The 27014-nt window shown below is 37.6% G+C and overlaps 1 protein-coding gene across 3 annotated transcripts in view; it reads left to right on the forward strand.

The window, feature by feature from the left end:
• The window catches only part of PHKB (phosphorylase kinase regulatory subunit beta), a 67501-nt gene that overhangs the window by 12987 nt on the left and 27500 nt on the right, over positions 1-27014 (forward strand). For all 3 annotated transcript variants that reach the window (XM_054170165.1, XM_054170166.1, XM_054170164.1), the window contains 9 exons: positions 1613-1693; positions 4297-4412; positions 8988-9051; positions 13387-13482; positions 15075-15272; positions 15980-16037; positions 19006-19083; positions 20495-20653; positions 25942-26036. In XM_054170165.1, the coding sequence (XP_054026140.1) occupies positions 1613-1693; positions 4297-4412; positions 8988-9051; positions 13387-13482; positions 15075-15272; positions 15980-16037; positions 19006-19083; positions 20495-20653; positions 25942-26036 (945 nt within the window). The remainder of the gene's footprint in view (positions 1-1612; positions 1694-4296; positions 4413-8987; positions 9052-13386; positions 13483-15074; positions 15273-15979; positions 16038-19005; positions 19084-20494; positions 20654-25941; positions 26037-27014) is intronic.

The raw sequence follows: 27014 nt of genomic DNA on the forward strand, positions 1-27014 counted from the left end.
GGCAAAAAAATACTGAATCAGTCAGTAAAATTAAAGATTTAGTGTATTCTTACATTGAATATTGTCTTTTTGTTTTAATATTCCCAGTTTAATTCTCCTCATGCCTGAAAAATTTTCATTCATAGTATAGTTTTAATGTGCAGCTTGGTCTAGTTAAACATTGTTCTTTACTGTTTTGTGTAGTGTTTTTTACTCAGATTCATTGCATAATTGATTGGTTTATTCTCTTGCATTTTCCAACGTTAACTTACACTTTCCACCCCACCATCTCTTTACCCTCAGTCCCTTTTTACATTTTATGGTTTTGCATTCTGCTACTCTGCATATATTTGTTTTAGTTCAGAAATTGCTAGTGAAATTATGCAGAAGTGTCAGTAGGTTGATAATTATTTCATTTCCTGGTGACTACATCCCTTAAATAGTGTGTATAGTAAATGTGTTGGATTCAGGAAATCTGTTCTGTGGAGTTAGATCCTAGGTTAGCATTTTGGACTGCTGTGTGAAGCTTCCTGAAAATGCCTAACTTCTATCTGCAGGAGAAGATACTAATCTTGATAGCTCAAAATTGCTATTTTTTGTGGCAAGTGAGCCCTTCCCATAATAATGAATGCACAATCCTTTCTGTCATCAACAAATCTCAAAAACCAGAGTTTTGCCTCTGCAGAGACAATAGAAAACATAGTAATTGAGATGATGTGGTTGGGAAGAACGGAGTATGTTATGTAGCTGGTCTGGTGTTACTGCTGTACTTGGTGCTTTTCAGGTTATTAACAAACTGGAGTCAATGGTCTTTTAAATATTTTAGAATTTTTAGAATTTGGACCTGGTTCTTTATCTGATATGTTTTGGATAAAAATATTTATTTAGTTTTTTCCCTAGGAGGTAGTTTCTCTAAATTTTATATACTGGCATTGTGGGTTTATACCAAGTTCTTGTGATAAACTTGCTTTCTCCATTGAAGCTGTACAATTTCTTAATTATACTCAAATTCTGTGTAACAAAAGCCATTTTCTTTGATTCATTATAAATTGATGTGATGCTTATCTGTACAGCTGCTGAAGGTAATTATTGTTAATAATAAATGCTATGTACAGCTACAAAAATCTTTTATGGTTTGTTTTTTTTAATGTAATCATATCTGAATGTTGCAATTGTATTTCTGTCAGTTGATAATGCTAACATTCCAGTCAGGGGTAAAGTAAACTGTCTTTTAGATGTGCTGTTTACTCTTCAGTGTGCTACTTGCCTTCTAGGTGCTCTACTTGCTAATAAATGGTGGCATGTGTAAACATGAAATGACTTGTAATTGAAGTGATTGCCTGTGGGTCGAAGAAGAATACTTAAGCAAAAATATGAAAATAAAATCATTTCAAATAGTTAAAGAAATTATACCACAGGAGAAAGTTCCAGACAGCAATGCTTCGGTGTACATCTCTTCTTAATTGTTTCCACATCATTCTGTCTAGGGTATTGGTAGATTAATATAATACTTTTGAAGAACCAAAGCTATAGTGGGGCCTTCTTTGTTAGTTACGTCACATTTAGCTAGTTTGCTGATGGATTGCAATTAGAAAGTTAGTTATAACTTCTGTTCTGTCTTTAATTACTTCAGATAAATGCTGTGTCGTTATTTCTCCTCTATTTGGTTGAGATGATCTCTTCGGGGCTGCAGATTATCTACAACACAGATGAGGTACAAATTGATTTCCAATGTTACAATGCATGCTTTATTAAGTTGTTGGTTTTTTTCGTGGTGTGATTTAATCACCAACTGCAAGATAATTGTTCTGGAAATACATGGCAGATATTTCACAGTTTTAATGGAAGTCAGAAAAGATAAAAAGAATTAATGGATAGTGAAATAAAGTAATAGCTAATAAAATGTTAGACGTGCAAACAGCGAATGTAACATGTTATTGAGAACTTACGTATTTCCCTGCTGTTTCTGAAAGGTACAAGGTCAAGAATTCAAAGGTCTGTTGGGATAGTTAAGTTCTAGTTATGTTGCTGTCACTTTTTACCCTATTTCAAATTGTAAGTCAGTGCATTCTGTCCAGTGGAATTTCAGCATAATAAATGACAGGGCTAATTTGCTGAAAAGCTGACAGACTTATTCAAGTGCATATGGACATATGGGTATTTAGAAGTCTTGCTACATCTTTAATTGAAAACAAACTAATTTTACATCATCATAAGATTGTTGGTTGTTCTGTAAATACGACAATAGTAGCTACTATGGCCTTGACTTGGGGATTAAATTGGGACAGTAGGTAGTCCTGACATGACTGAAGTGAGGCTGCATTCTGAGACAGGAATACAGATTTCCCCACCCCCCGCCCTTTTTCTTCTTCTGCGTTTGTTTAAATTTACTCTGATCCACTTACTATATGCTGCTGTATTGCCTTAAAAAGCTTTAGTGGAGTTAGAGTAGTACCTTTTTTAAAAGGGAGATTTTTCCAGTAATAGTATATTTGTGTTCTATTTCTAAAAAACATTTTTTTTTGGTGGATAATGAGAAAACTAAGTCATGCAATTTATCTCCTTTTTCTCTTAGTTAGATCATATTATAAGTCTATATTATCTTGCCTGAATTGCCTTTAAGTCTGAGGAGGCATATGTATGTAATTATGTATATACATAGCTTGACGTATAATTTCTATTATCCTCCAGATGTTTGCATTTAATTACAGAATCTGCAGGAAAAGTGCAGACTTCAGTGGAGCTTCTCCAGTGTCGGGATGTAGTTTTCGTTGCAGCTGTGCCCTAGGAATCTGTGGGCTATGGAGATTTATACTAAGATTATCTTACCACTGACCTATAAATTCTTGTAGCTTCCACAGCTACATGTATTCTCAGATCTTATTAATGCCATGTAACTGTGGTGTTTCCAAGCTCTCCTGTGTGCCTATGTAGTATTCAGCATGGTGACACTGGCAGCACTGTGGATGTGGCAATCCTCTACCCAAACACCAAGTTGGGTATTTCTTTCCAGTGAGATCATTGCACAATGTATTTAGTCTCTTTCCATTCGTAGAGTTTTGAACCAGTGCTAGCACAGTGGCAGATGGCTGATATTTGGCAAGCTTGTCTGCATGAATATGTTTGTACACAGAACTCTTGGCTTCAAAGGCAATCATTGTATACTTGGCTGCTTGATGTCAGGCATGGCAGCTGACAGTGAGTTACCCTCTAGCTGCAGCTGTTTGCAGTTGAAAAAAATAATTATATTGTATCTTTGCATTCATAACAAAGAGAACAGTTTATAATTGTGCAAGTGAGTGAATTTGAGAGCAGGTATCTACACACAAACCAGTCATCTATGCTGCATGTGGACTCTTTATTACACCTTGCTCTCCATATATGTGCCTTCTGGATAAATAAGCTTAACACACAGAGTCCACATTTTCTGTAAGTGCTTCAGCATAGCCTTAGTTATAGGATTTACATGCCCATGATGTGAATGATTGCTCTCTCAAGAATTTGGTCTGCTACCACTTATCTGCTGCTTTTTTTGTGTTAATCTACAATTGGGAAACCTTGATTTATTCTCCTAAAATATCTGTGACAGACCAGATTTTTCTTGTTCTGAACATCATCAGTGGCAGAAAGTGGCAAGGTTGTATATTTCTTTCTGGTGGCCTTTGCTCCTTCATTTAGCTGATGCATCTAAATGTCAGTTAAATACAGCTTAAACACCTTAATAGTCAGTTGAAACATGTTGATCCAGAAGAGATTGTAATTACAGTAAATTGATTCAGAATCTTATTTGTGTTTCTTAAGGAGTGTGTTTTGGATCTCCCTATGTATATATTATATAGAGTTAAGGTAATGAACTTTGGCATATCAGTTCTCTTAAAATTAATTAAGAAACAGCACCAAGATTTCTGTGCCCTAATCTCACAGGATTTCATTTGTTTTGCTTTCTGAGAGTGTGTTCAGGACAAATTTTTGGAAAGATCAAAATGCCACCTTTTTTTTTTTTTTTTTTTTACTCTTCAAATATGTGTCTTGATGATGAAATAATTTTTGTCCTTGTTTCTGCATGAATCATCATCACCAAATATGGAATAGTTCTCAATATTTTTTTCCATTAAGAACTGGCTTTGAAGAGACCATCTGGACTTGGGACCATCATTCTTGGGGTGGGGGTGGGGAAGGATGGAAGGAACAATTATGATGGCTAACAAAACCCAACCTTTTCCTTTTGAAAAAAATGAACAGAAGAGTGTGTATATTCATTTTCCTTCAGTCACTTTTCTTTTTGTCCTTTCTTCTCTTTCTTTTTTTTTCTTGTAGGTGTCCTTCATTCAAAATCTTGTGTTTTGTGTGGAAAGAGCATATCGCGTGCCGGATTTTGGTGTCTGGGAAAGAGGAAGTAAATACAACAACGGCACTACGGAGCTGCATTCAAGGTAGGCAGGCAAATGTAGCTCTCTCGGTTTAAGTGTGTAAATGTGATATGAATGAAAATAATTCACGAGGGGAGTTAAAAATAATAATGCATTAAAATACTCTTTGAACTAAATTAAGGCTCTCTAAAGACTGAGGGATGTATTTTGGGAAATGTGAAGTATAATTTCATCATCATATGCATGCTGAAATAACCACATAGATGCTTAGCTATTTTAGCATTCAAATTCCAATAATTATCTGCAGCTGCATGCATATAATTCTGAAAATTGTGTTTAGAACTGCTCAGGCTCTTGAGGCATGTGCAATAGATTGTAATCCCAAAATGTTTAAGAATATCCTGATTTAAGATGGCGTTGAATCATGAGTCTAGTCATCCCCACTATGCTAGGAGGAAGAAGGTGGGTACTGCAGAATGTGGGGCCTGGTGCCCAAGTTCTTTTGCAGGCTCTTCAGATTTTACAAGTAACTGGGTGTTCTGACCCCAGCCTGTAAGACAGGGAATGTTCTCAACATTTTAACACTGGAGAGGTCCAGTTCACTTCAGTGACTCGATCTTGGATCACATCTGTAATCTCAAATCTTGCCTTTTTTGGTGTTACTACTGTTTTCTTCACTTTGTGGCTTCTGAGGGTTTATTAATCATAAAGTAGCTGTATCTTGGGTATTTTAGGATTTTAAAAATACCATTGATCATCATAATTGTCATAGGCTTGCAAATGCTACATGTTTTTTCCCACTCTTTGATGTTGCCAAATGAATCTGTGTTCTCATTTCAGAATGAAATAATTTTTCATAGTTCACATACAGGCATGTGTTTTTACCTATGGATACAATTGCATGCCACTGCAGCAAAACACTTAATTTTAGGTGTGGTTTGTTTGGGTTTTTTTCAGGGCTTTTTGTCATGGTTTAGTACCCGTATGAGGACTGAAGTTGTTGTTATATAATTTGCTGTATTGGATTCTTCCTGCTATGTCTGTAAAATTGTCAACTGCTGACTATGTAGGCATTCACTTAGAAAATCATATACTTCCCTCCACATCTCACCTTTACAAATTTGCAACAGGAACACTTAAACTCCTGTGTCTTCTGTTGTTTGTGGGCATTCTGTTTATTCACTATGTTAATTTCCTCCAGGGAAAACTGAACATCTTTTAACCAGAAGGAAGAAGGCATGTTGTATTGTCTTAATCTAAACTGACATTTATAGGTTGGGGTTTCTGAGGATGAAGTGTTATGAGGTGAACTGAGCCAGTCCAACAGATCATTGAGCTGACATGAAAGAATGTACAGAGCTTAGTCATAATTAAAGAAGTAATTTTTGGTCATTAGGAATGGGTATTGCCCCCACTTATCTTTCCTATGTAGATATAACTGAGGAAAGCCCTGGGTAGACTAAAATACTGTCTATACTTGGTTATGCCCCTATAGCACTGTATCTACCTGGGGGAGATCTAATAAAAACTATTTAAAAAAAAAAAAAAAAAGAGGCAAAACCAAAAGGAACCAAAGAAATTATTATATCTAATTGGGGATAGTCAGGAGGTGGTGTATGTATCACTTCAGTTGGGTAACTGTGCTCCTGACCCTTAAAACTCAAACTAGGTTCACACACCTTGTTTGCTTTTAGAATTTACAGACAGTATCATGGAACATGAAGCCCATGAATAACAACTGCAAATTAGGGCCTGTGTTGAAGATGCAGATATTTTCTATCTTTATACAGTCTTGGTATTCTATCTTACTGCAGTTCAAACCGCTTCTAATAAATGATAAATAGTGAAGTGCTCTGTGGACCAGGTCTTCTTTGATGTATGCCAAGTGATGTCTTTTACTGCTTCAAAGGCAAGATTTGTAACAGTTCTTATTATAGTGTGATCCCCTTCCCCTACAGCTGAACTTCTGAAAAATTAAATTGTCCTGTAACCATTTGATCAGCTGTTCTCCAGGCATCTGCTGAGTACCTCTGCAAAATGTCTTTGACATCTCCCATAGGTACTCTGAGAATAATGAAGTTGCTGAAGTGCTGTGTCTTCATATTCTGACTCCAAGGCTTTAAAGCCTTGATCTGGCTCTCCTCTGTAGTGTAAGGTATTATAGTGCTATGGTCATGTCCTTCCTTGTTCCTATTTTGGTTTTGTCTAGATGCAAAATTATTATTGTTCTTGTCATGGGTTTGTTTTTTTGGTTGTTTGTTTTTAACATCCCTTGTTGTGCTTGATGTTCAAATTGAACTGCACAGCTCTTATCACAGAGACAAGAAACTGAATGGGAGAAGGATTAAGGATGTATATGCTTTATGATGTGTTTTGATTAGTAGCTACTAAGAATATGATAATTTTAGTGTTTGCCCTCAAGTATTTTATTAAACAGGTAAATCTAACAATTAAAAGTTATTGGGAATGATGAATGATGCTTAAGTCAATGTAATGATGTTTTTTCAGCATATTGGAGGTATAATTTTGTAGATAGAGTACTTTTATCTGAATGCCAACAGTTGTTGCTGTTGAACAACTATTATTTCTCTACTGACTTTTTTTTTTCCTACCCTAAAAATATCTGACTGTTGTTATTAGAATTGGTTTTGGAAGGGAAATGAGGAATGATATTTCATATTCTGAGAATATAGATTTCAGTGATTTTAGTTTTCTCTGTCTTCAGCTTGATAATACTTAGCTCCTGTGAAAAGTTCTGAGACATCATGCCAATTTGTCTGATCAGTTTCTAGGTGATAATTAAAATAGAGCATTTGTTGGACCAATTACATTTCTTTTGTTCAGGTATTTGAAATAAGGCCAGAAAAATAATGATATTCACAACACTTCTGAGTTCAGTTTATTTCTTCATAACATTCTCCAGTACCAAAAACTTACATCAACAGAAGATACAGAACTGAGGAGTTCTACCACTGTTTGATGGCAGCTGCTCAGAGCAGAACTTAGTTAACCTAATCAGCTTTCTCTTGTTGAACCAATTAGCATTAAATCCCACGAGTACTATTGCTGGCATGTTTCAGAGAAAATACGAGGTTTATAAACCTGTTGGCAATAGTTAAAAAGAATAATAGAGTCTGAAAGCAGTGCCTAAAGTATTTCTAATATTAAAACCACCCTGGATAAAACAGTACTTGAAGGAAACAAATTCTATAACTCTGAACTGAGTGTTCTTCATTATGATTACACAGGAAATAATCAGATCCTATATTTAAAATATGGATTAGTTAGTAAATATTTGAAAGCTGATCTTTTACAGTAATAAATAGTGCAAACCAATTTATTTACAGTAAATAAATAGATGTTTGCTCTGATCCCAAAATGCTGCATGGAGTATAGAAGAATAAAGTACCATCCCTGCCTGCAGTTTTCTGTCACTTTGGTGGCCATAAGTTTTTTGGGCTGTATGGTGCACTTACTTGCTAATACTATCACATCTCACCTCACACAGAAGATGGGGATTATTGGGGATTATTTGCTATTTTTTTTCTAGCTCAGTGTTGTTTCATTATTGGCTTTTAAACAAAAGGCCATAGGCTGTCTTGTTTGGAAAGTCCATATTCCCAACTTATTTTTTAGTTTTATTAATAAAATTAGTACTTTACCATTTTCCTACTAATGTAGTGTGGCCCTCAGACTCTTTATGGTGCTTTCATTTTTCTCAGCCATGGCTATCTTTGTGCTTCAGTTGTTCTCACATTATGTGGGCACATCGATGCTCTGACAAACTTTTTGGATTGTTTTGTTCCTTGTTTGACAATACCGCATAATTTTTCACCCAAATGGAGGATGGCAAGAAGGAGGAACATCTGATTGACTGAATGTCAACCTTGAGTACTGTGTCCAGTTCTGGGCCCCTCAGTTTGAGAAGGACATCAAGACACTTGAATGTGTCCAGAGAAGGGCAGCGAGGCTGGTGAGAGGCCTTGAGCACAAGCCCTGTGAGGAGAGGCTGAGGGAGCTGGGATTGTTTAGCCTGGAGGAGGCTCAGGGGTGACCTCATTGCTCTCTACAACTACCTGAAAGGTGGTTGTAGCCAAGAAGGGGTTGGTCTCTTCTCTCTAGCAGTAGTCATGGAGTAAGTGAAATAAAAGGTGGTTAACTATATGGTTGACATGAGAAAATCCTCCTTTTTTGAATCCATATTGATAAGTTTTGTTATGTTGAAAATTAGCTAGAAGTCAGTCTCTTAAAATTTAGTGCTTGAGAGTCGGGTTGAAAAATTGTGCTGAAGTAAATCCTCTGCTAATGCACTGTTGGCGAGACCTTGAAATACAGAATGCCAGATGTATAGTTGCAAGGTGAGAGCAGAAGTGCTCTTTCCAGATGGTCCCTGACATTTGAAGACAAATTGCTGGAAAGTATTAAAAAAAAGACTCAAAAAACCTACCAACCCCAACACAATCTGCCACCAGACACCCAAATTTGGTGCATCATCGTTTTATTAACATAATGATCAAGCACAAAACTCAAATCAAGATAAAATCATAGCTCTGAATGCTGTCAAATGTGCTTAATTTCAGCCTGGGCTTGAATTATGATGCCTCTCTTACTTTTCTTCTTGTTCTGTTTTCTCCTCAGTTCCGTGGGGCTGGCAAAAGCAGCTTTAGAAGCAATTAATGGTTTCAATCTCTTTGGAAATCAGGTAATAAAAAATGTTTGATTCATCTCCTTTGTCTTGCGTTGTTTCCTTGGAATCTTTCATCCTTTTTGACTAGTAACTGATGGAGCTTGCTTACATGACCAAATGTTTGGATTTCATCTGAATTAAATATTAATTGATGAAATATGTGTTATTTCTTCTTAGAGTGACATTCAAAACTTAAGTTTAAAAAAGTTGTCTGTGTTTCCAAGAGTATCATAGTTTGGTACTTAAATATTTTTCTGAAGTTAGGTAGTACATGGTCCTTCTGGGTTTTGATAATTTGATAGTACTTGAAGTACTATTTGTATGGGGCTTTGAGTAAAGTTTCTATATATTCTTGCTGGCTTTGAGATAGGATCTTTTCATCCCCCTTTCTTTCTTGAATACCTGGGCTCTCACTTTCTTGTGTAAATCACTTGAAGCTGACTTCTGGATTGTAATATATGTCTGTTTCAAACATTCAGCTTTAAGAAACTTGATTAAATGCACTATTGTGACATGAAAGAAAAAAATTAGTATAAATGAGAGAAGTTATAAATGGTAAAATGAAAAAGGGTGAATAAAGGGAATTATCAGGTGTTCTTTTGTGAGCTGTGAAGGTGTGACTTGGAGACAGTCCAAATTACATTCCAGGTTCTTTTCTGGACTGCTTGATTTGTTAAAACATTCTTAATTATTTGTGTATCCATTTTTCTGTTAGTAAAATGGAAGGTATGGATCAAAACAGTCATATAAAATAATTACTAGGAGTACTGGACAAAAAGTTCTTATAGTTTGACATAAAAACAACTGTTAAACTAGATCTTGTTAGAGCTTTTCAGATGTCTGGCATGAGAGTGTGTTACAATTCAAGTAGCAAGTAGCTAACATAGAAGTCCAGTCTAGTAAACAATCTTACCTACTGATGAAAAGCTATACCACTTACTAATGCTACACCCTCCTTTGTCTTATGGCATAAACCAGGAGATCCTCCTAAGTAAGGATCTCTGACACTGTAGACTTGGATGTCCTTTGTTTTGGGTATCTAATCATGATGATGTTTTCAGTGTGGGTTTGTTTTTGCAGTTGTGGGGGGTTTTTGTTGTGGTTTGGTTTGGGTTTTCTGGTTGGTTTGTTTTGCTGGCTCTTTTTTAATCTTTATATTTGTAGTGGTACAACAGACTTGTTCTACTTAGAAACCACTCCTCTGGTAATATAGATGGCTGTTTGCTCACAAGTGTAGTAACAAAGTGTTCTTAATGCTTACACAAATACACTTGTCCCCAAAAAGTTAGCTAGTTACCGTAGTTTGGTTTTACCTTACCTACATTTTAGAAGCTGATATTCTGTGCTAGGAACTAGAAACTAGTAGGGATCTTAAATAATGATCAGACACCTTATCAGTATTTATCTAAAATCTTTACTTTCCCAGCAGTCTCAAGCACCCATGTATGTGGCTGCTGGGGTTTTTTCCAAATGATTTTTGTACTAAATTCTGAAATGGATGAATAAACTGCTGGAGCAAAACCAGTTTAAATGCTTTGAGAGTTTATTTCCAAGATATTTAGCATAAACAGAAACCATTTTGACCTTCTGTCTGCAGCAGAGTTTGCCTTTGTGCTTAGCTCCAGCTGTGTTCCAATAGCTTTGAGAAATCCTGCTGAGCCTCTCAAGAGAAACTTCTTTGCACCTGCATCTAGCTAGTGTAACCTGCATAAATCATTGTGCAGGGAACAGACTACTCAGCCTTTCCATGCAGATTTTTGCCATTCATGCTACGGATGCTGGAAGAGGCTAATGAATACAGCTATGTAGTATCATAGCTGTGCTCTCATATGCATGTGTGTTACATACCTTGGAATGTATCACGATGGGGCAGTTCCCTTGTGCATTCATGAATGAACCCATAGAAGACAAGATAAAGGACCCTCATGCTTGATATTCACATTAAACTGTTTGATGCCTCCCTCTGTGAATTCCAGAAAACATTAAAAAATACTATGTTTTACAATAATGCTATTTTTCTGTAACAAAGTACAGCTTAACTCACGTTCAGATGTTTTTAGTGCATCCTTTGTTACTCTCTCTATGTGCCAGATACAATAGAGAAGAATTATGAACTGAAAATTGTTGGATTCTTGTTTTATCTGAAGTTTACATGCTTTAATGGACAAAGGAGTTCCTCCATGGTTTCTGAATTCAGTTCATTTTCATCTTGCATCATACCAATAGTATTTCATAGAAAGTGGGAGTTACAAGCATAAAATTACAGCCAAACTGTAATCCTCATGTTCCCTCAGTAAAAATTTATTTACCCACTGGGAACTTTTAACAGATAAAATAATAAGTAGTTTATTTACTTGATATCCTATATGTCTTATGTTCATTCCCAGTCTATTTTGCATCTCTGAAACAAAAGTTATAAAACTGTATGAAGTAGTTAATATGTATGGTATTGGCATAAGAGTTCTGTTATAATCCTTTACTGTGTATTGACTGTAGCCAGATCCTGACTTCATTGTATTGCCCTCAGTTCTGTTTGTGTTTGTATGGCAGAATCCTAAAAACAGGCCTGATTTTTCCATTTGGGATGCAGTGTGAACTGGCTGTGTTTCAGCTTATGTTTTTACTTAATAATTTCAGAATCATGACTACTAAAAGTACTGTAACTTACATTTTTGTAGCCTTGGTATAGTTAATCCAAACCTGTTTTCAGGGTATCCCAAGACTAAAAGTGCCTTAGAATTTTTATCATTTATGTAAGACTTTCATATTTAGCTACCAAAAAAGCCCACCAAAAACACCCAAAAAACCCAACCTACAGAAGAGGCTCTGTGTGAGTTAGTTAATGAAGTACATGGTGCATGCATGTGTGTGCTGGAATGGGACTGCTAGTGACAAGGTGAGCACTGTTTCAAGTGTGACCCAGTCCTAGTATAATCAGTGGTTTGTATAGAAGCTCCATGCCCTACATTAGTCTGTAGAAAAAAAAGGTGTTAATCAAGCCTTTGTTTGGTGTCCCTACCACAGAACTTTACAGGCTTTACAGAAGTGAAATATAGTTCATTTATAAAACAAGATGTAGATTGTTTTATGAGATGCAAATTAGTCTGCTTTTGAATCCCCAAAGAATCCTTTGCTGAAGCAGATTTGGGAACTGCATGTTAACACATGTAGAGAGATTGCCTTCAGAGTTTGTAGATTAATTTAGTGACTTGTGAATAATCAAAATCTGATTTAAGAAGAAAGTCTAATAATAAATCATCAAAGCAAATGCAATTATTTGTGTACATTCTCATCTTGGTACCATTTAGAAGATCTTGCTAGAATGATGAAAAGAACTGAGATTTTCTTTTTCCCACAAGCACAGTGGAAAACATGTTTTGTTTAGCTTAGCAAAGCAAAAGGTGATTATTTGTATGATAGCTGTGCATAATTTGTGTGTGGCTAAAGGAAGGAAAAAGCCTCTGTTTGGAAGGCCAAATAGACGTGTTAGTTCTGGCACAAAAAGAAGGGTGGTTAGCTAGTTATGTAGAAGCTTAATTGCAACTGAAAGTTTTTACTAGTTAGAAAGGATAGGTTCTGGAACAGTCTTGCTAAGAGAATAGTATACTTGAAGAGACTGCTTTTTAGGAGAAATGTGGTTTTATGAAACATTATGGCATGGTATTTATGACAGTAATGGCATGAGTTCAGAGTTAAATGTCTTTCAATGGGATATATATGTTGATATCCATTCATTAGCAAATTGCAGTGAGTGTCAAAGAAATGGCTTACTGGTAATGATTTTTTAAGATGTTGATTCTGTTTAAACAGTATTTCAGGAGGTATTAAAAGGTGTGAATTACAGAATTTTACTAAGAAAGGGATTTTGCTAAGGAGTAAGCCTTGATAGCATGAAGCGTCAATAGCTGAAAAGCAGACCATTTTTATTTGCCGTGGAAATCCATTTCCAAAGCAGTACCTCAGGTGAATATCCAATAAATCGTATTCTGACTTGTAATGAAATCTTCAGCATCACTATCTAGAACATTTCTTGTGGTCAGAGAGGGACAACTACTTTTTTTGTTTGCCCTTAATAGAGTCATTTTTTAAGAATTGATGGAAGAGTTCATAGCTTGAATGATTCGTGTAATAATCTGTAGTAGAGAAAACTGTCTAAATTTGGCTGTGTTTAAATAAGCTTTAATATTCAAAATACTTTCAGCTTGATGTTGTGTTTTATTTTCTGATTAAAATAGCCAGCTACCAGACTAATACAAGATAACTTAAATAAAACACAGAAGCAGTTAAGTTAGCATATCATGGTGAAATTTCCTTCCTTTATCCTAAGATAAATTTCTGTTCTGTTTACAGGGCTGCTCATGGTCTGTTATATTTGTGGATTTTGATGCCCACAACCGGAACAGGCAGACTCTCTGCTCTTTGCTGCCCCGAGAGTCAAGATCTCATGTAAGTAATTAAATGCAATTCACCTCAACGGTGTGGAGAAAACAAGCGGATATTAATGTAATTCTTGGTTCTATGGTGGCTGTTATGTTCTGCTCAACAAAGGCAGGAATTTGCTGGGTAGATGTTAAATTTTTGTCTGTCCTTATTTTAAAGACTGTTTAGCTTTAAATGGGCAGCCAGTTGGTAGTTTTCTAAAAAACAAATGAAAATGGACATGTAAAATAAGAGTGATTTGCAGTAACTTCAGCTGGATTGGCAGTCTTGGTGGTTGGTTTTGTTTTGGCCTAGTTACCACCATACCCTCGGTGCCTGCTTTTTTTTTAAACACTTTAAGCTTCAATTTATTCTTTTGTCCAAAGAAGCCTTTAAGGTTGGCTTATCATAAATTGCTGAATATGGATTTCTTGTTGTTATAATCTAGTGTTTCAAGTAAGTATTTCCTCAGTGAGTAAATCTAAGTGACATAAGTATAGATTAATTAACAAATAGGTCTGTTTCAGCATTAGCATCAAAGATAAATGTGGGGGTTGGAAATTAGTAATTTAAAATGAGAGATAATAGAGTTCTAGTGCTTTTTTTTGTTCATTCCAAAATACAATGGTGTTTTTTGTTCACGAAACAGATTATTAATCTTCAACATTAATAGTTTACTCATGTAGAAGAATTATAGCAGAGTCGTTATCCTGGATAATTAAAATAAAAGGCACTGTCAGCTACTTTTTTAGTAGCCTAGTGGTCTTTTAGAACAGTTTTGCTGATTTTTATTTGCTTGAAATAGTCTAACAGCAGCTGGTTTCATAAGTTACTTTTGCTATAGAAGCAATCTGTGTCCTTTTTTTCCATTTGAGGGGTTCATGTCAGGGATCATGTTAATGATGGTGGCAAAAATACAACATTTTAAATGGTTGAATATCTTTGATGTATCAGGAGAAAGGAATTACAAAAGAGTGTGTGACATAAGAATTATAACTTTAAACTACTGTTCTGTGTTTGTGTAAGCTCACCTTGGTGATGCACAAGTTAGTATTTTTTCTTGTGTTTTTGATGCACCATGCACATGATTCTCATATTTTTTTCCTGCAATTGTATCCTTATCCCCTTAATTGTAAATCATATAGGCTTGCCCACTACAGCACCTGAGGAGTATTTCTGATAAAGCTTTTTAGAAATCATGACTTAATCATAGTCACTTCTCAGCATGGCACCTTTATGAAATGGTTGAGATTCTTTTTTGAGCAGAGGATCCTCAAATGTTTGTGTTTCTTTCAGGAATAACCTGGAGGATATTTTTGTTTCTAAACCTACAAAGTTCTAGAATGTGCTCTTTTATCCCTGTAGATTATAACCACAAAGTAGGTCAGATTCAGAGTCAAAGGATTTATCTTTTAAATCATATATCCAAAAATTTGGTTAGTAGTTTATCCTTCTACCTCTTCAGAAAGCATATTTCACACCCTATTTTAGTACTATGGTTTTGATAATGTTCCAGATATGTTTTGCTTAGCAGGTTAACAGATTTTCTTTGTGTGTCAAGTAATTGTCAGAAATCTAATTAAATTTGTAATGTGCTATTTCTCCCTCTCCTTACCCAGAATACTGATGCAGCGCTTTTGCCCTGTCTAAGTTATCCTGCATTTGCTTTGGATGATGAGGTTTTGTTCAGTCAAACACTAGATAAAATTATTAGAAAATTGAAAGGAAAATGTGGGTTTAAAAGATTTCTGAGAGATGGCTACAGGACAGCGCTGGAGGACAAAACACGACGTTACTATAAACCAGCAGAAATTAAGGTAAAGAGATGCCTGGCCTCTAGGAGGACAGATTTTGGGTTTCTACAATATTTAGGCAGTACTTAAAAGAAACCAACCCACTCCAAGGAACACCAACAAACCCCCAGCCAAATCACAACAAAAATGGGACACCCACACCACACCTTCCACTCACCCTGTACTTGCAATTTGACTTGCACAGTGATTCTAAATTGCTTCAGATAAAGGAGATGCATTTTGTAATTTGGCATATGCAGTTTGGAGAGGTTGCAAAGTCAGCAAGTTAAGTCTTTGATTCAGTTTGTAATGAATGTGCTTCCATTTATATTTAGGGTACAGTCGATTTCACATAACAAATAAGGAAGTTATTTATCATTTCATTTAATTTCACAGCTGACTACAGTCTGAGCATATAGGAAACTATTTTGCTTTTGACCACAGAATTTATCAGTGAAGGTTATCTAAATGAAAATTTACTTTCCCCCCCAGTAATTTTTCTGTGGAAAATAAAACATAGATTGCATATGAGCCCCGTGGCTCATGTAAAGGCACAGTTAAAAGTGTCCATAGAATTAAGCAGCTATAGCCTAAATGAAACATTAATGTGCTAAAATGTTTTTGCATTCATGTTTGTCTTTTGAGGCTATGAAAATTATTCAATAGAGTATTCAAATACATTGGCTTAAACCAAAATAATGAATTATCTGATTAATTTTCCTTCTTTTCAGCTTTTTGATGGCATTGAGTGTGAATTCCCTCTGTTTTTTATTTACATGATAATTGATGGTAAGTACAGCAGTACATTCCTGCTCTTCAGCGGCATTAGAGAGGTGAGCCATTAAAGGAAAGACAACGTTGTTTTTCTGTCCTGTCAAAATAAACCATAGTGAAGTGAGACTAAATATTTCATTGAGAGTTCTGCCTTATGGATTAAAAAACCTCAAGCATCCAACCCTCTGTATTTCAGTATTCTGAACATGAACTGTTTTCTAGAATATGACTTGAAAAGGGCTTTTTAAAAGCTTAAATCTGTGACATTCAGACTTGCGTTGCCCTTTAAGCCTTAAAAACTTTCACAGTATATCAGGACTTAGCAGCAGCACACGAGAGAAGAGGAAGTGGAACAGAGAACACATTAGCAAACCGAGTGTTGCAGTAGATCTTTTCAAGTTGGGTATTCTGTACTAATTGAAACAGAATTTAGAAGAGGAAAAAGCTAACCAGAAGAGGTCTGCTTCCTCTTTGAAATACCTGTGCTGTCTGGCCATGCTTTTCCACTTAGCAAGTCTAACTTCAAGGAAAAAAAACCCAAACCAACAAAAAACAAGGGGGGGGGGGGGGGGGGGAACCCACACCAAACAAAAAAATCCACAGGAAAAAGCCCTACAAAACCCAAAAAACCACCCAACACCAAAAACCCAAAACAGCAAAACCACAACAAAAAACCCCAACCCAAAACAACCACCAAAAGAAATAAGCACAAAACCCACCCCTCACCAAAACAACAACCACACAAAAAAATCAACTACCACCAAGTACCACTACCTAGAATTTGTCTTAAAAATAGGAGGCATGCCAGGAAAGTTCTTGGCATGATTTTGGGATGAAAGAGAAAACTTGCATAGAACAAAAGTCAGAGTAAGAAAACTAGTAAGAGTTACAGCCATCAAAAAGATGTGTAAGTGGATGAAAGTCTGCCCATCTGGGGTTTTTTTTCCCCTTCAGTGTGTGAAATAATTTTAAAATAAAGATGGTGATGGGCACATAGGATCTATTATCTGCCTGGACTCCTCTGTGGCCACCCACAGATTAAAATAGTTTGTTTGAAGCTGTAATAAGGTTTCACAATCGATTTTTCTAAAGCGATGCGTGACATTTTTCAGAGTGATGCCCAAAAATGAGGAAAAAGGCACTGACATTTAATGCTGCCCACTTGCAGTTTGGGGAAGAAAAGAAAGATAATCTTCTTTAGCTGAAGTTAGCAGAATAAAGCAAGCATTTTACTCTTGTATTAAAAAGAAAAAGCTGAAAGTATTGCCCTTGGTTGTTTTGGGGTTTTTTGCCTTGTGCCATGATTTCATCAAATAGAACAATTTTTGTTAGTAGATTTTGGGCACGTATCTATAAATCCACAAACTACCTCAATGCAGAAGTAAAATACAAAAAGAGTGACTTAAACTGCAGGAAGACAATGAACTGGGAGGAGTAGCTGGCAGTTAGAATAGAATAGAATAGAATAAATCGGGTTGGAAGAGATCTTCAAGATCATTGTGTCCAACACACCTAAACAACTAACCCATGGCACCAAGCACCCCATCAAGTCTCCTCCTGAACACCTCCAATGATGGCGACTCCACCACCTCCCCAGGCAGCCCATTCCAATGGGCAATCACTCTCTCTGTATAGAACTTCTTCCTCACATCCAACCTAAACCTCCCCTGGCGCAGCCTGAGACTGTGTCCTAAGTTGAATGTGTGCACAATGAAATCTTTGGGGGGAAAAAACTCGAGATGCTATATTGTGAATCCTGGTTCAGCTGAAGGTCTGTTGCCCAGCTAACACCCATATGGTTTACAGAGGCAAGATTTTCAGCAAAATTTATTAAGTTGTTGAATATCTAGGAAATTTCTGATAGCTATTTTTTGTTACTTGTACAATAGTGGGGCATTGCTCAAATAAACAGAGCAGAGAATCCTGTAAATTGTAGTTCATAATACCCTGATTTTTGTTCACATCAGCAAAATTTCTGTATTCTTTTCTTTTAAAAAAAAGATTAACTGCCCTTATCCAGCCATACACCTATTTTCTTACATATGACAAGCTAATTAACTTACTGACTTTTCTGTATTGTTGATGACAGCTTTTTTAGCATTTGTAAGATATGGAGAGTTAAAGCACTCCTGTCCAGTACATGCTACTGAACTATTTATGCCTGTTCTAGGAGAATTAAGAACACTGTTTTATTCCTCATAGATGGTGATCATCATTACCCCACTGTTCTCCTCACTAGATGATTCCTAATATTAAGACAATTGTTTTATTAGATAATCACACAGAATCACCAAGGTTGGAAGAGACCTCAAAGATCATCAATTCTAACCCATCACCACAGAACTCATGACTAAACCATGGCACCAAGTGCCATGACCAATCCCCTCTTGAACACCTCCAGGGGCAGTGACTCCACCACCTCCCTGGGCAGCACATTACAATGGCGAATGACTCTCTCAGTGAAGAACTTTCTCCTCACCTTGAGCCTGAACTTCCCCTGGCACAGCTTGAGACTGTGTCTTCTTGTTCTGGTGCTGGTTGCCTGGGAAAAGAGACCAACCCCCTCCTGGCTACAACCGCCCTTCAGGTAGTTGTAGGCAGCAATAAGGTCTCCCCTGAGCCTCCTCTTCTCCAGGCTAAGCAACCCAAGCTCCCTCAGCCTCTCCTCACAGGGCTTGTGCTCGAGACCTGTCACCAGCACATAATAGTTTTTTTCATCCTCTACAGCATTGTCAATAAGATTAAATTACAACTAGTCAGAATATCATATTGCTCTTACATCATGATTGCTCAAGTGTTTTGAAAGAGATTTAGCTGTAGCAGTAAGTGAGGAGCTACAGTTCATTCTTATACTTTAAGAACTATTTAATACATAGGCACTACCCCACTAGGGTGACTGGAGTTTTGTCATCTACCTATGAACATTAAGCTCACAGAAAAGTTATTTCTTCCATTAAATCAATTACTGTTTGGTTATTTTTAGGAGTTTTTAGAGGAAATCCTGCACAAGTAAAGGAATATCAGGATCTTCTGGATCCTTTGCTTCAACATACATCTGAAGGTATTGTCTGATAATCATTCTTCTAAAACTATCTTTTCACTAATCTTATGAAAATACTGATATTCCTAATCATGTCAGAGCAAAGGATAAGTGACAAGGTAGGAATAGTGAAATCTTTTTCATGTAGCTACATTGCATCATAAATTGGGATAATAAAAGTGAAGTTACCTGCAAAAATGCTGTTACAATTGTACTCAGTCATTCCTCCCCTCCTTCACTTATGCTTCAGTATTTACAAAATACACTTTGTGTTTGTTGGTAGCTCATCTATTCCTGCACCTGTGTACAGCTGAGAATTCCTTGCATCATTTTCTGGCATGGCACTTCACAAGACTTTTTTAAAAACATTGGTGTACACATATAAAATTGTTTCTAGCTTAGAGCAGTGAAAAAGGCAACATGTTAATTGTAATATAAATACTCTCCTGCTTATATTGTGAAGTCCAGAATGTTGGTGGAACTGCAGACAAGATTATTGATGTCATACAGGCACATCTATCCGAAATTGTTGGGTTTTGGCTTTTGGTTTGGATTTGTTTGTTTGTTTGTTTTAGGGGTTTTTTTAAGACCATAAATGTGGGTGGGAGGGGGGGAAAAGGCCTGAAAACAGAACAGGCTTCAATATACTGACACTCCAGTTTTACAACTCAGCACCTGTAGTCAGCAGTTCTTGGCTTCTGTGTTACACAACTAGATGCAGAATATTTTAACGTGACTTATTCTTTCAATGTAGAATGCTTGCTGAAATGAACTAGTTTCTGTAAGAAACAGCAACTTTCCCACACCAAATTTTCATTACCCAGCACGTTTTCCTTTCTGTTACCTGTGGCATAATTCTAGATACAGGTTATGCTCTCTTCCAGTCACGCTGTTATGCCATTTTGTTTCAAAATGAAAATGCTGAGTTTCGACTTGGTTGGTTTTGCATACTTGCAAAAGATGATGATTTTTATTTAATTAAATGTTTGTCTATTTTTGGCCAAGATTTGAGTCTTTTTAAAAATGGTCTGATACTGAGCTGCTGTTAAATGGGAGGAAAAAGACCTGCAAGGGTTTCTCTATGATGCAGCTGTAATTTTGGTTATGGCTTTTTATCTGCTGCATATTTTGTTTAGGTGATTTTTTTTTTGTCCTTTATGCACAGTAAGATGCCTCACTGACAATGTATGTGTTCTGGGGAGGAATTCTGTGCAAATGTTTGGTGAAAAATAAACTAGTTTGATACTGCCCTGGGCTTCCTATACTGACGTGCTTTTGAGCAATGACCATGAACAACAGCAGTCTTTCCGTTCAATCTTTTTGTTGTTGGGGTGTAAATCTGAATCTACCTCAGCCTTATTACACTACTACAATGAAATAGTAAGGAAAGTGGAATTTATTTACTTACTGTACTTGTATTAAAACTCCATAGGGTGTCCTGTTGTACCGAAGTATTACTATGTGCCACATGCTTTTGTTGAACTGGAAAAGAAGAACCCTGGCAGTCAGAAACGTTTTCCTAGCAACAATGGACGTGATGGAAAGTTCTTCTTGTGGGGGCAGGCAGTGTACATCATTGCAAAACTCCTGGGTAAGAGGCTGAGGAAGTTCTATCAGGTTTTGACTTGTCCAAAGTGAAGAATATTTATGTTGTTAATGCTTTTCTGGAGTCTGCATGCGAGTTTTAAATGGGCTACAGGTGGGCATGTGTATCCTCTCTTTCAATATACATGACATAGGCAAAACCTGCTTTTTATTCTTTATTTTAAAGCAGAATGCTTACTGGAGTATTTATAGACTACTGAAAATCCTCAAAACATGATTGGTTTCTTTTTTGCTGTTTCTCTTCCTGACTTTCTTTCTTATTTCCTTTTCTTCACAGCAAAATACGTTAAGTTTACACTTTCTGGATAAACTATCAGCTGCACCACACCATTATGGTTTTAAGTGATCTATGGCATTTGGTTCTAATTACTTCTTTAAGCAAGACAAGTTTAAACTTTGAATAGTTGCAGTCTCAGATAAAAATGTTTTCTTCAATCTGTGTTATTTTTACCTTTTAAAACAGAAGAGAGTAGCTGAGCATTTGAAATTGCATTTCAAAGTTTGGCCATTGAAGATTCTTATGGTGAATTTCAGTCACAAATGAATTCTTGGTCTCGCTCAAGATGATTCACAGGTTAATGCAAAAACAGTTGTTAAGCCTGAGAAGTCTTAGCAGTTAAGATTATTTTTTTGTTCTTAGTATTTCTTTTAGGTGAAAGGTATATTACTTTATTTCAACATGCTCATCATTTACTTGGTAATTAGTAGATTGCATTCTGAAACCTTTTTTTCTGTTAATACTATAAAGGCAAACAGGCTTTCTGTAGCAAAACTGAAAAACACCGAATAGGAGTTTAAAAAGGCAAAACTTGGCAAGAACAGTGGCTGTGTTTTTAGATACGGAAGAACAGAGTCTGCCTGGTGCTCCACCTGTTTGGTTTTACTGTATTCTTTGCATTATTCCTTTTTTTAGCCAATACTGTAAAGTAAATAGAGGCAGTCTCACCTTTAATGGAAAAAAAAAACAAACCACCCACAAAAATTTAGTTTAGCCTGTTAGTGAAATAATCCTTGATAGTGTGTGCAGGAACACTGCAGTAATTTTGCTTGTATTCATCTTCTACTAATAGTAGTATATTCCTATACCTGCAGGATGCTGGTTAAAGAAATCATATTTATTCTTGGCAAAATGATGCCTGGGTAACATCTTCCTGTTGTTTCAATTCTTTACCCTGATGGAAGTTCTTACATGTTTGCTTTTAAGAATTGAAGCAATAGAATTTAAGATACTTAGCAGAATTAGGAGGGTGTATCTCAAGCTTACAACCTTGGACTTTAGGCATGCAGACTTAGATTGCTTCAGGGATCTGCTGGCCAAAGTATCGTGGGACAAAGCCCTAGAGGGAAGAGGAGCCCAGGACAGCTGGGCAGTGTTCAAGGATCACCTCCATTCCCAGGAGCAAAGTATACCCACAAAGACGAAAGCAAGAAAGAATGCTAGGAGACCTCTCTGGATGAGCAAGGAGATCCTGGACATGACCCAGGGAACTATAGGCCAGTCAGTCTTACCTCTGTGCCCAGTAAGATCATGGAGCAGATCCTCCTGGAGACACTGCTGAGGCAGAAGAAAAACTAAGAGATGATTTGGCACAGTCAGCACAGCTTCACCAAGGGCAAATCCTGCCTGACAAACCTGGTGGCCTTCTATGACAAGGTCACAACATTAATAGATGAAGGCCGAGCAACTGATGTCATTTACCTGGACCCGAGCAAAGCCTTTGACACTGTTCTGCACAACATCCTGGTCTCCAAGCTGGTAGAGTGTGGGTTAGATGGATGGACCATTCAGTGGATAAAAAATTGGCTTGATGGCCACACCCAAAGGGTGGCTGTCAATGGGTCCATGTCCAAGTGGAGGCCAGCAACAAGTGGAATCCCTCAGGGATCAGTACTGTGACCAGTCTTGTTTAACACCTTTGTTGGCGAAATGGACAGTGGCATTGAGTGCACCCTCAGCAAGTTTGCTGATGACACTAAGCTGTGTGGTGCAGCAGACACACTGGAGGAAAGGGATCCATCCAGAAGGACCCTGACAAAGTGCAGAGGTGGGCCCATGACAACCTCATGAGGTTCAACAAGACCAAGTGCAAGGTCCTGCATCTGGGTCAGGGCAATCCCAAGCACCGATACAGGCTGGGCAGCGACTGACTTGAGAGCAGCCCTGAAGAAAAGGACTTGGGGGTGCTGCTGAATGAAAAGCTCAGCTTGAGCCACCAGTGTGCACTTGCAGCCCAGAAAACCAATCACATCCTGGGCTGCATCAAGAGGAAGCGTAGCTAGCAGGTCGAGGGAGGTGAATCTCCCTCTCTACTCTGCTCTGGTGAGGCCCCACCTGGAGTACTGTGTCCAGTTCCAGAGCACCTATTACAGGAAGGATCTGGAGGTGCTGGAGCGTGTCCAGAGAAGGGCCACAAGGATGATCAGAGGGCTGGAGCTCCTCTCGTATGAGGAGAGACTCAGAGAGTTGGGACTATTCAGTCTGGAGAAGAGAAGGCTCTGAGGAGACCTTATTGTGGCCATCCAGTATCTTAAGGGAGCCTACAAGAAAGCTGGTAAGGGACTTTTTGGGGTGTCAGGTAGTGATAGGACTAGGGGGAACAAAAATAGAAATGGGTCGATTCAGATTGGGGGTTAGAAAGAAGTTCTTCCTCATGAGAGTGGTGAGACACTGGAACAGATTGCCCAGGGAGGTGGTAGAAGCCTCATTCTTGCAGATTTTTAAGGCCAGGCTGGATGTGGCTGTGAGCAACCTGATCTAGTGTGAGGTGTCCCTGCCCATGGCAGGGGAGTTGGAACTAGATGATCTTTGAGGTCCCTTCCAACTCTAACAATTCTATGATACTGTAATTGTGCTAAATCTCTTTCTGAAATGTTGTCATCAGTAGCTGTTTTGTTTGTTTCTGCCCACTCTATTCACTATTTTTCATTCCTCCTTCCATTTTTTCCTTTTTTTTCTTTTTCCTTTTCTCTCATAATCTTTGCAAATAGGGTCTGGAAATTTTATTGCAAAGCTAAATCTATTCACCAGTAACAATTATATCAGGAACTCAATTTGTTCTTACTAATTTGTAATTGGTGCATTTAATGTAGCCTCCTCTTAGGTGAAAACCTGCCTGAACAAAGGTCTTGGCCTTGGTGAATGTCTTTGTGTGCGTTACTTTGCTTATTGGCTGCTCGTTAATTGGAAGCCTGTCTCCAAACACTTGGATTTCTAGGAAGGCACTGGTTTCCCATTTCATCCATTCCAGAAGTTGTTCTGTTGCCTCTAGGGTAGTGATTAATTTGTATTTACTGAGCCTCCTCGTTTGTGGTGTGTAGGCCAGCATCCAATATAACCCCTTCAAATGATTCTGTAGGCCCAGTGTCTGTCTGCTGCAGCCCAATTTTTTCCTAAGTGCAGCAGTGTGAACCTGAGTCAGTTCTTGCACATCTCGCTGCCTCCCACAGGAGCAGTGGAGTCAGAATTTGGATCCTGCTTATAAAAGACTCAGAACAACACAGGCAATGAGACAGTGTCTGCCTACAGCTGTTGGAAGTCAGCACATGCCTATGCAACTGCAAAAACTGTTTATGAAGAAGAGAGCAAGAGCATGTGGTTTGCAGACGGCGGGGTGGGTGTTCATAGCATTTGTTTTGCTTTGGTTGAGGAGGTTTGTAAAACGTTTATGATAGGGTTCCCATTTTAGAGCAAGGAAAAGGAATGCCAGATACTCCGCTGCTTTATGCAACTGAAAATGGCAGAGTTCTGTCTTGCCTTTAGTGTCTCTCTTCTCTTTTCTGTCCGTTTCCTGATTTTACTATCTTGTTCTGCGGATGCAGTTCTGCCTAGAACAAAGCAAAGAGTTTTTAGCAGTGTTTTGTAGAGTGTAGATGGATTAAATGCTGTCAGCTCTGGCTGGTGCAAATAAAGAAAACTCAGTTTCTGCATTCCGATAGGCTTGTATTGGTCATAATGGTCACAGGTCTTACTTTAAATAAAGTGGTGAATACTGAAAGTTAGCTTAAATTTTGTATTAGTCTGTTGATTTTGTTTGGTTTTACTATAACCACCTGTACATGGATGAGGACTCCACAGGAGCACTACAGAGCAGCGGGGCAGGGTCCTTGCCTGGCGAGAGTCAAGCCGCGTTCTCTCGACAGAAGGCTGAGGACAGAAAATGATCGCGGTATCTAGGAGCTGACAGTCGCTGGCAGCAATTCCCGTAACAGCAGGCTCCTTCGTGGCTTACTCGGTGAACTGCCCAGCCAGTGTCCTTCATTGTGTGCCCACGCAGTTTCTTTGCACTGCACTGTCTGTCCTCCTCTCAGTTCTTACATGGCTAAGCTTGAGACAGGAGATGGTTTGAGTTTCTCAAGGGCTGTTTTAATTTTCTACACGGCATAATATTTGGCAATACTTTTCTTATCGAGATTGTTGATTTCCTGTTGTAGCTGAATTAGGCTAATGGAGTCATGAGTTGTCTCTCTTTTAGATGCAGAGCTGATTTTCTAGTACAGAGCATTGTAAGAATATGTGCCAAATCATCAAGTTAAATATAGGAGAATTGAAAATGCTCTGTGACCTCCTCTGTAGCAGAAATAAATAAAGATTGGATAGTTTCATGTCAAAAGGAGATTCTGATAGGAGATTGCTTATTTGAAGGGCATAATAGGTCACACAGGCATTTGTTGAGGCTTTTTTTTTATAGTACACTTTTATTGGAGTACTTTGTTTTTTGAGGAAAAGGCTAACAATAACGGAATCTTAGGGTTGGGATTCCTTTTATTTTGCCATGTAGAAATTGGTAAGTTTAAAATATATTTAATAGTGTTGCTTGGGGTTTTTCCCCCACAATTTCTTCTCGAGATACTGTTTTGAGAGCTATCTTTGATCTCTCTTGTCCTGTTCAGGATTATAGTGGTGTCATTACCTTGATGGTAATCATTTTGTTTCTAGGTACAGCTCTAGAATAATTCCATGACTGTGGATTGAGGGCTTTTTAATGTGACTTGTACATTGTGGAGTCTCTTGTCTGAATAATGTTTTTAACATATCTTTGTGAAAAAATGAAGGATTGTTTTTATATACAACAGCATTGCAGTGAGCTGGGGCAATCGATGCTCGAGTCGTTAGTTTCGACGTGAATACCGTTTTGCAGAATGCTCTGTAAACCATTGATCTAAAACAAAGATTATAGCAGCAGAACTGCTGACAAAATGTATGTTTGCATGTCTCCATAAAAGCTGCAGAAAGTACCTGTGTCAGTCTGTCTTTTTATTGTTGCTTCCTTTCAGCCGACAAATTAGTAAGTCCTAAAGACCTTGACCCCATTGGACGCTATGTGCCTCCACAAGACCAGCGGAACGTTAGCATGAGATTTTCAAATCAGGTAAGGTTAAGCTTAAGTATTAAAGTACTTGTACTGAAAGCTTGTCATCTGTGTGTTATCTAACAGTCCATTTTCTTGAAACATCAGTGGTTTGAATACTTGAGCTATAGCAGGTAAAATCTGATACTGGGCATACAAGAACCAAACATGTTAGGCCAGATTGGATGAGGCCTTGAGCTGCTGAACCTAATCGAGGTGTCCCTGCTCATGGCAGGGAAGTTGGAGTAGATGATCTCTAAGGTCCCTTCTACCTAAGCCATTTGATGATGATGTCTGCTAATGTGCCAAGAAAATACTTAGTCTGTGTACACTTTCTCAGTTAATGGAGGACTGCCCTTAAAAGGAAGCTCGTAAGACCTGCAGTTTCGGAGAACCGTGCATGTTTGCCTTCAGATTAAGTTGTGTAATCAAAGTGATACAGAAAATGTAAGTTTAAATAGCTGCTGATAGAGACCCTGTAACTCAGAGAAACATAGCTATGTCAGAAAGGCAAGAATGAGCATGGTTGGTGTTTTGCTCCTGTTTTTGTGGTGTTTGGTTTGGTTTTTGGTTGTTTAAGATTATTTACCGCTCCTGTGTATCGATGCTCTGTGAGTAGAGCTCCTAAGTGCTACAAGAATGAGATTCATTATTGTTGTGCTCGGTGTATACGTGTGCTCTTCTGTTTGGCTTAAATACATAGCTGGCAAGAGTGCCCAGTGCTTGAAAGGCAATTTAAATTTGCAGCAGAGAGGATAACAAGACAGAAACACGGTCTGTATGTGGGGAGCTTCTTTTATTTCAAAAGGTAAGACCTCTGTGTAGCTATGGGTACATTTTTCAGCCTTTTTGTTTCTTAATATACAGAATACCTATTTGGAAAAATTTTTGTGCAGTCTTGTGACTTTGTTAATGAAGCATTAAATATGAAGCATTTCTCAAGATTTATTCCAAGATTAGAACGTGAATGATTTTCAGTTCTATCCAAATGCTGCTAAA

Source organism: Dryobates pubescens, chromosome 19, assembly GCF_014839835.1.
Source record: "Dryobates pubescens isolate bDryPub1 chromosome 19, bDryPub1.pri, whole genome shotgun sequence".
In the NCBI taxonomy this organism is placed as follows: Eukaryota; Metazoa; Chordata; class Aves; order Piciformes; family Picidae; genus Dryobates; species Dryobates pubescens.